At 40.3% G+C, this 14,561-nt stretch overlaps 1 protein-coding gene across 1 annotated transcript in view; it reads left to right on the top strand.

Annotated features, from left to right (window-relative positions):
- Nucleotides 1–350: 350 nt before the first annotated feature.
- Nucleotides 351–14,561, top strand: part of MCM2 (minichromosome maintenance complex component 2) — a 68,354-nt gene continuing 54,143 nt past the window's right edge. The window contains exons 1-9 of the mRNA XM_053720833.1: nt 351–440; nt 6,825–7,015; nt 7,181–7,353; nt 7,563–7,826; nt 8,049–8,268; nt 9,708–9,915; nt 10,054–10,188; nt 12,006–12,197; nt 12,304–12,397. Coding sequence (XP_053576808.1) covers nt 435–440; nt 6,825–7,015; nt 7,181–7,353; nt 7,563–7,826; nt 8,049–8,268; nt 9,708–9,915; nt 10,054–10,188; nt 12,006–12,197; nt 12,304–12,397 — 1,483 coding nt within the window. The 5' untranslated portion in view covers nt 351–434. The remainder of the gene's footprint in view (nt 441–6,824; nt 7,016–7,180; nt 7,354–7,562; nt 7,827–8,048; nt 8,269–9,707; nt 9,916–10,053; nt 10,189–12,005; nt 12,198–12,303; nt 12,398–14,561) is intronic.

The raw sequence follows: 14,561 nt of genomic DNA, 5'->3' as shown, positions 1-14,561 counted from the left end.
TATATATATATATATATATATATATGTGTGTGTGTGTGTAATTTTTAATATATATATATATATATAATATATATATATATATATATATATATATATATATATACTGTATATATTTCCTTTAAACCAGTCTGTATCCTAGCAACAGATGGTACCGGAAGTAGTGGAAATGTTTATTGTTGCGCCAGTACATCACAATTGAGAGTAGCCTATAGCAGCTAAGAAAAGCACATGGCCAGAGCTGCTACATATTCATGAGCCGGATGACACCAGCTCCAATGATCGCCTCGTACTGCCCCATAGTCCCATACCACTGAGGTAGGGGCGGGGTTTAGGGCTGAACATACTTGTAGCTTTTCGCGGGCTTTGTAGGGTCACGTGTTTTTTTCCGCGCCTAATCGTCCAGTTTCCAGTTAAGAGACTTTGGTAGCGGCAGCATGGCGGTGAGTGACAGCATAAACAAAACCGACTTTGTCGGTTACGTGTGCGGGTCTCGGTATAAAGTCATAACCGGTTGTGTCGTTAACGTGCAGGTCCGAATATAAAGTAATTAATCAGTTGTGTCGGTAACGTGCTGGGCCTGGCATAGTGGTAACCGGTTGTGTTGGTAACGTGCGTGGCTAGATATAAAGTCATACCCGAGGGTAGTTACAGTATATGTATACTGCACCAGACTCAGGGGAGTTGCTGTATATGTATACTGCACCAGACTCAGGGGAGTTGCTGTATATGTATACTGCACCAGACTCAGGGGAGTTACAGTATATGTATACAGCACCAGACTCAGGGGAGTTACAGTATATGTATACAGCACCAGACTCAGGGGAGTTACAGTATATGTATACAGCACCAGACTCAGGGGAGTTACAGTATATGTATACAGCACCAGACACATGGGGAGTTACAGTATATGTATACAGCACCAGACTCAGGGGAGTTACAGTATATGTATACAGCGCCAGACTCAGGGGGAGTTACAGTATATGTATACAGCACCAGACTCAGGGGAGTTACAGTATATGTATACAGCGCCAGACTCAGGGGGAGTTACAGTATATGTATACAGCACCAGACACATGGGGAGTTACAGTATATGTATACAGCGCCAGACACATGGGGAGTTACAGTATTTGTATACAGCGCCAGACACATGGGGAGTTACAGTATTTGTATACAGCACCAGACTCAGGGGGAGTTACAGTATATGTATACAGCACCAGACTCAGGGGAGTTACAGTATATGTATACAGCACCAGACACATGGGGAGTTACAGTATATGTATACAGCACCAGACTCAGGGGAGTTACAGTATATGTATACAGCACCAGACTCAGGGGAGTTACAGTATATGTATACAGCACCAGACACATGGGGAGTTACAGTATATGTATACAGCACCAGACTCAGGGGAGTTACAGTATATGTATACAGCGCCAGACTCAGGGGGAGTTACAGTATATGTATACAGCACCAGACTCAGGGGAGTTACAGTATATGTATACAGCGCCAGACTCAGGGGGAGTTACAGTATATGTATACAGCACCAGACACATGGGGAGTTACAGTATATGTATACAGCGCCAGACACATGGGGAGTTACAGTATTTGTATACAGCACCAGACTCAGGGGGAGTTACAGTATATGTATACAGCACCAGACTCAGGGGAGTTACAGTATATGTATACAGCACCAGACACATGGGGAGTTACAGTATATGTATACAGCGCCAGACTCAGGGGAGTTACAGTATATGTATACAGCGCCAGACTCAGGGGAGTTACAGTATATGTATACAGCACCAGACTCAGGGGAGTTACAGTATATGTATACAGCGCCAGACTCAGGGGAGTTACAGTATATGTATACAGCGCCAGACTCAGGGGAGTTACAGTATATGTATACAGCACCAGACACATGGGGAGTTACAGTATATGTATACAGCGCCAGACTCAGGGGGAGTTACAGTATTTGTATACAGCACCAGACTCAGGGGGAGTTACAGTATATGTATACAGCGCCAGACACATGGGGAGTTACAGTATATGTATACAGCGCCAGACTCAGGGGGAGTTACAGTATTTGTATACAGCACCAGACACATGGGGAGTTACAGTATATGTATACAGCGCCAGACTCAGGGGGAGTTACAGTATTTGTATACAGCACCAGACACATGGGGAGTTACAGTATATGTATACAGCGCCAGACTCAGGGGAGTTACAGTATATGTATACAGCGCCAGACTCAGGGGAGTTACAGTATATGTATACAGCACCAGACACATGGGGAGTTACAGTATATGTATACAGCGCCAGACTCAGGGGGAGTTACAGTATTTGTATACAGCACCAGACTCAGGGGGAGTTACAGTATATGTATACAGCGCCAGACACATGGGGAGTTACAGTATATGTATACAGCGCCAGACTCAGGGGGAGTTACAGTATTTGTATACAGCACCAGACACATGGGGAGTTACAGTATTTGTATACAGCACCAGACTCAGGGGGAGTTACAGTATATGTATACAGCGCCAGACTCGGGGGAGTTACAGTATATGTATACAGCGCCAGACTCAGGGGTGTTACAGTATATGTATACAGCACCAGACTCATGGGGAGTTACAGTATATGTATACAGCACCAGACACATGGGGAGTTACAGTATATGTATACAGCACCAGACACATGGGGAGTTACAGTATATGTATACAGCGCCCGACACATGGGGAGTTACAGTATATGTATACAGCGCCAGACTCAGGGGGAGTTACAGTATATGTATACAGCACCAGACACATGGGGAGTTACAGTATATGTATACAGCACCAGACACATGGGGAGTTACAGTATATACAGCACCAGACACATGGGGAGTTACAGTATATGTATACAGCACCAGACACATGGGGAGTTACAGTATATGTATACAGCGCCAGACCCGAGGGGAGTTACAGTATATGTATACAGCGCCAGACCCGAGGGGAGTTACAGTATATGTATACAGCGCCAGACTCTGGAGTTACAGTATTTGTATACAGCACCTAACTCATGGGGAGTTACAGTATATGTATACAGCACCAGACACATGGGGAGGTACAGTATATGTATACAGCACCCGACACATGGGGAGTTACAGTATATGTATACAGCGCCAGACTCAGGGGGAGTTACAGTATATGTATACAGCGCCAGACTCAGGGGAGTTACAGTATATGTATACAGCGCCAGACTCAGGGGAGTTACAGTATATGTATACAGCACCCGACACATGGGGAGTTACAGTATATGTATACAGCGCCAGACACATGGGGAGTTACAGTATATGTATACAGCGCCAGACTCAGGGGAGTTACAGTATATGTATACAGCGCCAGACCCCAGGGGACTTACAGTATATGTATACAGCACCAGACTCATGGGGAGTTACAGTATATGTATACAGCGCCAGACACATGGGGAGTTACAGTATATGTATACAGCGCCAGACCCCAGGGGACTTACAGTATATGTATACAGCGCCAGACCCCAGGGGACTTACAGTATATGTATACAGCGCCAGACCCCAGGGGACTTACAGTATATGTATACAGCGCCAGACCCCAGGGGACTTACAGTATATGTATACAGCACCAGACACATGGGGAGTTACAGTATATGTATACAGCACCAGACTCATGGGGAGTTACAGTATATGTATACAACACCAGACACATGGGGAGGTACAGTATATGTATACAGCACCAGACTCATGGGGAGTTACAGTATATGTATACAGCGCCAGATCCCAGGGGACTTACAGTATATGTATACAGCGCCAGACCCCAGGGGACTTACAGTATATGTATACAGCGCCAGACCCCAGGGGACTTACAGTATATGTATACAGCGCCAGACCCCAGGGGACTTACAGTATATGTATACAGCACCAGACTCATGGGGAGTTACAGTATATGTATACAGCACCAGACTCAGGGGAGTTACAGTATATGTATACAGCACCAGACACATGGGGAGGTACAGTATATGTATACAGCGCCAGACACATGGGGACTTACAGTATATGTATACAGCGCCAGACCCCAGGGGACTTACAGTATATGTATACAGCACCAGACACATGGGGAGTTACAGTATATATTTGTATACAGCACCAGACCCCAGGTGAGTTACAGTATATGTATACAGCACCAGACCCCAGGTGAGTTACAGTATATGTATACAGCGCCAGACCCCAGGTGAGTTACAGTATATGTATACAGCGCCAGACCCCAGGTGAGTTACAGTATATGTATACAGCGCCAGACCCCAGGGGAGTTACAGTATATGTATACAGCACCAGACTCATGGGGAGTTACAGTATATGTATACAGCACCAGAAACATGGGGAGTTACAGTATATGTATACAGCACCAGACACATGGGGAGTTACAGTATATGTATACAGCACCAGACCCCAGGTGAGTTACAGTATATGTATACAGCACCAGAAACATGGGGAGTTACAGTATATGTATACAGCACCAGACACATGGGGAGTTACAGTATATGTATACAGCACCAGACACATGGGGAGTTACAGTATATGTATACAGCGCCAGACCCGAGGGGAGTTACAGTATATGTATATAACGCCAGACTGAGATTAGCTACAGCAGATCTGAGTTTGGCCGCCAGTACTGTAAACCTCGTCACGTGTGTGTGTATGTATGTATGTGTGTGTGTGTATGTATATATATATATATATATATATATATATATATATATATAAAAGAGACTCAGGTGACCTGTAGGTACAATATTACACAGCTAGATATCTTGTTACTAGAAAAATGGCAGTGAACCAAATAAATGTTCTTTATCAAAGATAAAAAACAAAATATTTCTACAGATTAAGATCATTATAGTGCAACAGTTGCACGTGCTAATTTAAGCATGCAATTTAAAGGGTCAGTATACACCAATTTTCATATAACTGCATGTAATGGACACTTATAAAAAAAAAAAAGAATATGCACAGATACTGATCTAAAAATCCTGTATAAAACCTTTTAAAAACGTACTTAGAAGCTCCCAGTTTAACATTGTTCATGAGGTAGTCTGGGACAGCCACTAAAATGGTAGGGTAACAAAAAGAGCAGCAAACAATCAAATTTTCCAGCCAATTTCTTTTTAAAAGACCTTTATTTTCTTATACAGGGTCCATAAGTATTGCAAACAAACCGACGTTTCAAACCTGCAATAGGTTCTTAGTCTTTCCTTGCCCCACTCTGGAAAATTTGCTGACTTTATATCCAGTATAAAACCTTTTAAAAACTTACTTAGAAGCTCCCAGTTTAACACTGTTCTTGAGGTAGTCGGGGACACTCACTAAAAGGGTCGGGGTAAACAAAAAGAGCAGATACTCCCCACCTCACCCCTTCCCTGCATATGAAAAACAGATAACAGGAACAAGAGTCTGTAAAAGCGTGTATACATCTGGCACTGTGGGTCTTGGTTAGGAGTCGGAAAATTAGCACAATGTTCCTAAAAAAATAAGCAAAGCTAAACATTTTTATAAAAACACTCCCAGATGGGCTATATAAATTGTCTACAAAACATTTATACAAAGAAAAATCTAGTGTACAATGTCACTTTAAGTACTATTGTTCCCTGCAATGCTATTTAATTCATACTTGGTATAAGCCATTCAGCAGCCGTAGTCACATGACCCAGTTGTGCAACTGCTTCTGATTTCACCTACACTTTCTACTTCTACTATCTGACACATAAACAATCAGTAGCTGTAATCATTTTTTTTTAACCCCAGCAATATTGTTGATTACTACTCATGGGCACATGCATCTGATTTTATTCACTTTTTACATGTGTGTGTATATATATTTTTTTTTGTGTGTGTGTTGTGTTTTTGAGGTTAACTGTTGTATATGGACTGCCACTTCTTACTGGCTTGCATCTCCTGGAGAAGGCCTTTACAGCTGTGGCAGATAAGCACATTTATCTGAAGTCACAAATCCAAAACTCGCAGGCAAATCACCTTTACATTTTGCATTAGAATGTTAATTTGTGTAGTCATTGCCTGCATTTTCTTGTTAGCACCTAAATATTTAAATGTTAAAGGGACATGAAACCCAAACATTTTCTTTCATTATTCTGACAAAGAATACAATTTTAAAAAAAGTTTCTAATTTACTTCTATTAAATTTGCTTTGTTCTCATGTTATTATTTGTTGAAGAGATACCTAGGTAGGTAGCGTGCACTTGCCTGATGCACTACATAATAGGAAATAATGCTGCCATATAGTGTTGCAGACGTGCACACTCATGAGCTTACCTTCTGCTTTTCAACAAAGAATAACAAGAAAATGAAGAACATTTGGTAATAGAAGTAAATTGGAAAGTTTTTTTAAAATTTTATGCTATATCTAATTTGTGAAATTTTTTTTTTTTGTGTGTTTTACGTGCCTTTTAATCACTGCTCAAATCAACTTCCTTGTATCATTTAAATGCGTCCCATTACTCTGGTTGAGAATTAGCCATATTAGTTTGGTAATTTAATTTGCAACCATACAGGAGTTGGTTTGATTCATATGCCCAAACTGTGTCATATGAATCAAAGCACGGAAAACTATTATCTTTCTTATTATATAGATTAGCACTAGCTTGCATGCTTAAAGGTTTTATTTTACTGTTAGAGATTTTATTCTCATAATTATTTAGATTACAAACATTCTAAATTTGCTATAAAGGAGCAAAGTTTTTGGTGATTTTTAGCTGTTGTGATTTTTTTCATGTGGTCATTTACCCAACCTTTTCTGCATTTCAGGATTCATCAGAGTCATTTAGCATTGCAACAAGCCCCAGGACTGGGTCAAGGCGGGGCGATGCCTTGACTTCTAGCCCTGGCCGGGATCTCCCCCCATTTGAAGATGAATCAGAAGGCATCTTGGGGGATGAGGGACTCCCAGTGGATGAAGAAGAGGACGGAGAAGAACTGATTGGGGATGGAATGGAAAGGTTGGTAAATTTTAAAGTCTTCTTAATTTGTACAGGTGTTTCTTTATGGTGACAGTGTGTTCATGTGTAAATGTTTCAAAGACATCGGTTTTATTCTTTAAGTACTATACACTTTATATCCAAAAACAATAATAAAATGCTAAATTTATTTCCCTTGTCTGTTAGGGATTATCGGGCTATTCCAGAACTTGATATATATGAGGCCGAGGGTTTGGATGATGATGAAGATGCTGAAGACCTGACTGCAAGTCAGAGGGATGCAGCTGAGCAGGCCATGAGAATGAGAGACAGAGAGATGGGACATGAACTGGGTCGCATGCGTAGAGGGCTCCTCTATGGTGAGCTAAATTTGTTTTATTTTTATTTTACGTTTGTGACTCTATATTGACTATACTTTTCATGTAAAAAAAAAAAAAAAAAAAAATTTACATTTTTAACGTCTTCTCTTACTGATATAATCTTCTGTTAAAAAAATAAACCCAGTATTTCAGAGCTCTGAATCATGTTTGTTAAAGTTTTTTATTTACATTTTTCCATTTCCTAATAGACAGTGATGATGAAGAGGAGGATCGTCCTGCCAGAAAGCGTAGGATGGCGGAGAGAGCTGCAGAAGGGGCTCCTGAAGAAGATGAGGAGATGATAGAAAGTATTGAGAACCTAGAGGATATGAAGGGCCACACAGTGAGAGAGTGGGTTTCTATGGCGGCAACTCGTCTTGAGATTTTCCATCGTTTCAAGAATTTCTTGAGAACTCATGTGGATGAGCATGGACACAATGTTTTCAAGGAGAAAATAAGTGACATGTGTAAAGGTATCTGCGGTTCTTTTGTGTTTTCTTTACTTTGCAGACTATGAGGAGGGTTTCTCTTTTTTTTTTTTTTTTTTTTTTTTTTTTTTTCATTCGTCATGAATACATAAATTACATTACTCTACAAATATAGTAACCACAGCAGGATTTGATTAACATGTATGAAGTTTTATACACTTGTGTACAGTCCTTATCTCTCCTAAACCTCTCTTTTTCCACTTCTAGAGAATAAGGAAAGCCTGGTGGTAAATTATGAGGATTTGGCAGCCCGTGAGCACGTCTTGGCCTATTTTCTGCCAGAGGCCCCAGCAGAAATGCTTAAGATCTTTGATGAGGCTGCCAAAGAAGTTGTTCTTGTGATGTACCCAAAGTACGACCGCATTGCCCGTGAAATTCATGTACGGATATCTCACCTTCCACTGGTGGAAGAATTGAGGTCGTTGAGGTAAAAAAATATTTAAAACCAGAGCCGTAGAACTTGCAATTTTAAGTGCTTGTTGCTTAAAAATGTTAGGTCTCTAAAGGAAAATTTGTTCAAGATACAAAAATATTTAAGCTGGTACATGATGTTCTAGACTAGTATCGGTTTAAGTTTATTTTTTCATTGGCAAAAATAAAACATTGGCAAAAGTGGTACTCTTTCAACCTTGAGACAGTAAAAGTATCTGTATATACTGTCTCTGGGGATAAATTAGGCAGGAATTGATTCAAGCCAGTGCCACATTAGAACATTGTTACTGCCATGTTTCTTTAGATTAGACATACTGAAGTGCTCTCATTTGCTAATTTGAACAATTAGATTATTTAGAGAAATAGTTTTTATGTGATGGGGGCCTACACATATAAGACCCATTGTTAGGGGTCCTCTCTGGGACCGAGTACCACTTGACACTGATTCTACACGCTGCCTTTACCTGGATCTGAGTGTAGGGTGAAACAGTTGCACGTGAAGGTGGCATGTAGAATACTGATCAGTGTCATGTTACCCGGCCCCAGAGAGGACCTCTAAGACTGATCAGTATTCTACAATGTCACCTTCCCCTGTAACACCTTGAGTGTTTCACCCTTGCGAGATATCTCAGAGAACAGACTTTAGACTTGCTGTTTGTGTCTGATTCCTGTACTCCGAGATATCTGTGGGACACCTACAGCTAGAGCTATTAATGGAAAATCCTGAAAATAAAACTGAGCCGTATAACATGTGAGAAGCCCTATTTTCTGGCACTCCTCCTAGCGGTTACTATTCTGGGTCCAGGGGATCTGTTATTGCTGAAATTCTGAGGGTGATTATTATTCCATCTAGTCTGATAATTTTTAGGGTATCGGCATTCTCGTTGCCAATGATAAATAGCCCCACAATTCCAGCAAGGTCTCTGAGGACACATTGGTGCCTCCTCCCCTGTTAATTTTCCATTGAGGTCTTCCTCTACCTCAGAATTAAACATGCTCTCTTCTCCCTTCTCTGTATTTATAAGGAATACACCTGCTGTATCCTTGTTCTGCCTTCCCTTTTCAAATTCATCCACCTTCATACCATGTACCCCTGAAATTCTGTTTAATCAACTGTGCAGTTTTTGGATGCATATTATTAAACATATGTTGCACATACAATTGCACCAAATCTCCTGCAGTCTCTAAACAACACTCCTGTCTCCAACACCCAACCTAGTGCTGGTAACAATAGTGGATAGCGATGGTAAACTAATACTGAATTTCTTGACAAGGTTCGGAGATGGTAGGTGGAGTTATTTTTAGTTTTTTGACCTCCTCCCTGCAGTCCATCTGTGTTCTGTCATGATTATAGCCAATATATTGTATTTGTTTTAATACTAATCTGATAAAAAAAAAAAAAAAACTCTGACTTTCTTTCATGTTCACCATCAGACAGCTTCACTTAAACCAGTTGATCCGCACCAGTGGAGTGGTCACATGCTGCACAGGGGTTCTGCCTCAGCTCAGTATGGTAAAATATAACTGCAACAAGTGCAACTTTATCTTGGGGCCCTTCTTCCAGTCCCAGAATCAGGAAGTGAAACCAGGTTCCTGTCCTGAGTGCCAGTCGCTTGGTCCTTTTGAAATCAATATGGAAGAGGTAAGGATTCTTCATATTAGTAATGCTGACTAGTGACTTATTCGTGAAAAGGCTTTCATCATTCTCAATACAAACACTTAGTGACGTGTGCCTGCTTTGCTCACAATGGCAAGTAATTTGTATTTTTCTTCCTTCTAGACTGTATATCAGAATTATCAGCGGATCACTATCCAAGAGAGCCCAGGGAAGGTGGCCGCAGGCAGACTTCCTCGATCCAAAGATGCAATTCTCCTTGCAGATCTAGTGGACAGCTGCAAACCTGGGGACGAAATTGTAAGTGTACAGTATATTGGAATAAACAGTAGGATAGTATATTATGTATTTGCATAATAGGTTATTTAGTGCCTGTAGCGCTTAAAGATGTACTTAACCACACAGAAGCCTTCTTAAAGCGATGTAGTGATGGTGTTTCAAGTTAACTGCATCATGGCCTCTCCCTTCAATGTAATGCCATGCTATAATCCGATTTGTGTTAAATTTGGAAGGAACTATCACTCGCCCCCGTTGGGCGCTAGTTGTCACTGTTATCGATGTTTTGGTTAGTGTGTGTTCCTCAGATCTTGTTGGGGGATGCTAGAGGGGGTTGTGTGTTTTATTAAAATTAATTGTACCCATGGACAGCGCTGCAATGTTGACGCTCTATTAATCAAGTGTAAAAAGAAAATTTATGCTTACCTGATATATTTCTTTTTTGACACAAGTCCACGGATCATCTTAATTACTAATGGGAAGCTGTCCAGTCTATTCTTTTGCTCCCGGTGGCTGTACTTAAAGGGGCAGTATACACTCGTTTTCATATAACTGCATGTAAAAGACACTACTATAAAGAATAAGATGCACAGATACTGATATAAAAATCCAGTATAAAACTGTTTAAAACCGTACTTAGAAGCTGTCAATTTAGCTCTGTTGAAAAGGTAGCTGGAAAGCCCACTGCAAGTGGGAAATAAGACCCTCCCCCTTCTTTTGCATATGAAAAGACCCTTTGCACAAACAGGAGCAAGCTGGAGAAGGTAGCTGACGGTATTCACGCAAAACTTTGGGGCTTGGTTAGGAGTCTGAAAATCGGAGCAATGTTATTTAAAAATAAGCAAAACTATACATTTATTTTAAATAAAAACTTTATGGGCTATATAAATAGATAATCTACAAAACATTTATGCAGAGAAAAAATGAGTGTATAATGTCCCTTTTAAAGGACCAGTAAACACAGTAGATTTGCATAATCAACAAATGCAAGATAACAAGACAATACAATAGCACTTACTCAATTTCAAATGAGAAGTAGATTTTTTTTTTCTAACAAATTTCAAAGTTATGTCTATTTCCACTCCCAGTGTACCATGTGATAGCTATCAGCCAATCACAAATGCATATACATATAGTCTGTGAATTCTTGCACATGCTCAGTAGGAGCTGGTGACTCAAAAACTAAATATAAATATACTGTGCACATTTTGTTAATGGAAGTAAATTTGAAAGTTGTTTAAAATGACATGCTGTATCTGAATCATGAACATTTAATTTGACCTGAGTGTCCCTTTAAACTATGGCAACCGGAACTGTTTAGTCCCTTTGTTACAGCTAAATGGAAAAAAAAACCTCACACTGAGCTTGCCAAACAGCTCATCGGAGTCTAAGTAATTTCAGTATGTGATCTCCCGGTCGCCATTGTTTAAGTACAGCCACCGGGAGCAAAAGACTAGACTGGACAGCTTCCCATTAGTAATTAAGATGATCCCTGGACTCGTGTCATTAAAAAGAAATATAAATTATTTTAAAAGTTCATTATCATTGCACTATATTAAAGCAACATTGTACATTGTCCCACACTCCCTTGAGAGGTCAAAAAGCAAAATCTGTAACCCAGGTTTTATAAAGTGCAGCATATTGTTCAAGACATCTATTTGATTTGCAGGTTACAGAATTTATTTAGCCTCTAGGGAGTGTTAAATGTTCTTTAAAGGTGCCAGAAGTACATGAATGCATCCTTGTAACGGTTTTATATACTGCACATTTAATGGCTTAACATTTACAAACTTGTCGTTTTAACAATTTGTGATACATGTGTGTTTTTAATTTCTCATTAGGAGCTGACTGGCATTTATCACAACAACTATGATGGATCTCTTAACACAGCCAGTGGGTTTCCAGTGTTTGCAACAGTGATTCTAGCAAATCACATAACCAAGAAGGATGACAAGGTGGCTGTGGGAGAGCTGACGGACGAGGATGTCAAAGCCATAGTCTCATTATCTAAAGATGAGAGAATTGGAGAACGGGTAATGGCTTGTATGGGGTTTTATAAATGGGGGTCTATTCAGCGGGTGACAAGTTTATCCTTGATTTTGCTGGTAATTAACTATTTTGAAAACACTTTTTGTGCAGATTTTTGCCAGTATTTCTCCATCTATTTATGGACACGAAGATATTAAGAGGGGTTTAGCACTTGCTCTGTTTGGAGGAGAAGCTAAGAACCCAGGTGTGTATTGGCATTTAACTATATTACTATATATTTTGTTTTGCTAAATCGTTCCTTAGTGATGGTAAACTTTTTCCTTTGTATAAACAGATCTGGATTGTTTGTGATATTTTAGATTGAGTTTAATTCATCAGTTGTATTAAAGATACGCTTTAACTTGCTTTTTAATGTTGCAAAGAAATTCAAATACCCTGCGTTCCTGCCGCCCAATTTACAAGTTTTCTTTCCTAAGATATGGTGAGTCCACGGCGTCCTCAATTACTGATGGGAATATCACTCCTGGCCAGCAGGAGGAGGCAAAGAGCACCACAGCAAAGCTATTTTTAAGTTTCACTCCCCTTCCCACTAACCCCAGTCATTGTCTTTGCCTTCGGTGCAAGGAGGAGGTGAAGTTTTAGTGTCAAAGATTTTTCTTCAATCAAGATTTTATTATTTTAAAACCCAGAGTAGGTTTGCTCTGCTCTTTCCTCTCAAGATTGGGTCTGGCTGTACTCCACGTTAGTCTCTTCAGTAGGGCAGTGGTAACTTTCAAGCAGTTAGGAACTTGTGAGGTGGGCCTCGCTGCGATTTCTTAACAGGTTGCTGCCCTTGTATAGAAAGCCAGAGTAGGTTTACTCTGTCCTTTCTGGTTTTCACAGGTCTCTGTGAGGAGTGGCTTACTCTATTGCCGGGTGAGCTGTCGTCCTGCCGCACAGCCAGAGGTGCAGGTAAGTGCCATTTTTTTAAAAAAAATTTTGGGGAAAGAACACTGGCACTACAGCAGAATAAACTGCACTTTATCTGGGACTTCGTTCCTCAATTAACAAACTGGACTCATAATGGCAGGGAGCAGGCACTTTGGGCTGTAACATAGAGAAGTGATTCATTAAAGAGAGGTAGAATCATTGGTGGCTCAGTAGGGTTTATTTTATTCACTGGGAATCCGGTTGTGGAACGGATGGGTGAATTATGTGTTTCAGTTCAGGATAACTCCTAATGCAATTATCTTAACAATGTTCCGATCGTTATTTGCTTTAATGGCCGCTGGGACCACTTCTGACATACAGAAGAGAGTCGGATCCTTCTCTGAGGCGGTGTTTCCATTCTAAAGCATGTGGATTTCCTGTTGGGGCGCAGCTTAGAGCGGATCCCTTAATTCCTCTACATAGATTCTGGAGCTGCTGCGATCAGAGCTCAGTTGCAATTCTATTCTGGAGTGCAGAGGGGGCAGGTAGGCACCTCAGTAATAATATCTTAGATTTCTATCAATCAAGTTAAGTTAGATGGCGGGCAGAGGAAAAAGAGTGTAGCGGAGGGCAAATAAAAGGTAAAAAAAACGACGGTATAAGTGAGATGTATGCAAAATGATTAATGAACGTCAACATGATTTCTAATAAACAGCATGACAGCGTGAGCGAGTCACCCGGACTTGACCTTCATTTTAAAGGAACAGTATTAAAAAGATTGAGAGGATTTTAATGTATAAAGATAGACTTTTTGTTGCTGAGCCACCACTCTCTTGGGTTGATGCTCTTCAGGCAATGCCGCAGCTTTCTCCTCCAACTTCACATGCAGTGCCCTGCGGTTCCTCGCTATCTCCAGGAGTCTATTTGCATGACTCGGATATTTGTTGTCAATCCTAAGAAATCTAGTAAATTAAATAGATACTTTGATGTGCTCTCCTCTGTGGAGGTGTTTCCTGTGCCAGACCGTGCTACGGAGATTATTGCATGGGAATGGAAGAGACCTGTGATTCCTTTTTCCCCGTCTCTGTATTTTAAAAAGATGTTTCTGGTGGTTAATTCCTTTAAAGGATTACTTTCTGTTATAATTTTTAAGCTAAACAACTAACATATTAAAGTTAATAAACATTAATTGAAACCTACTGACCTATATTTTCTCCAAAACAAAGTTTTATAACGTTCTAAAAGTTATATCTTTTATTCGCCGATGTCACGTTATCCTGCCCACTATTTTCAGCACTGCGTGTTCAAAATACTTAAACCAATAACTTTGTGTTTAAAGTGCCATTTTGAAACCTAGGTAATTGTAAATGGATTGGTACAGAGCAAAGGATACCCACGGAGTGGGTTTGGAAAACAATTAAATTTGCAGACAAGATTTCTGATATACATATGAGTATGTTAATGAAATGCTATTGATAAAAAGCGTATTTGGGGTAGTT

The sequence above is a fragment of the Bombina bombina genome, chromosome 7, assembly GCF_027579735.1.
Source record: "Bombina bombina isolate aBomBom1 chromosome 7, aBomBom1.pri, whole genome shotgun sequence".
Lineage (NCBI taxonomy): Eukaryota > Metazoa > Chordata > Amphibia > Anura > Bombinatoridae > Bombina > Bombina bombina.
Note: the sequence above shows the minus strand (reverse complement) of the source record. Positions and strands in the feature narration are given on the sequence as shown.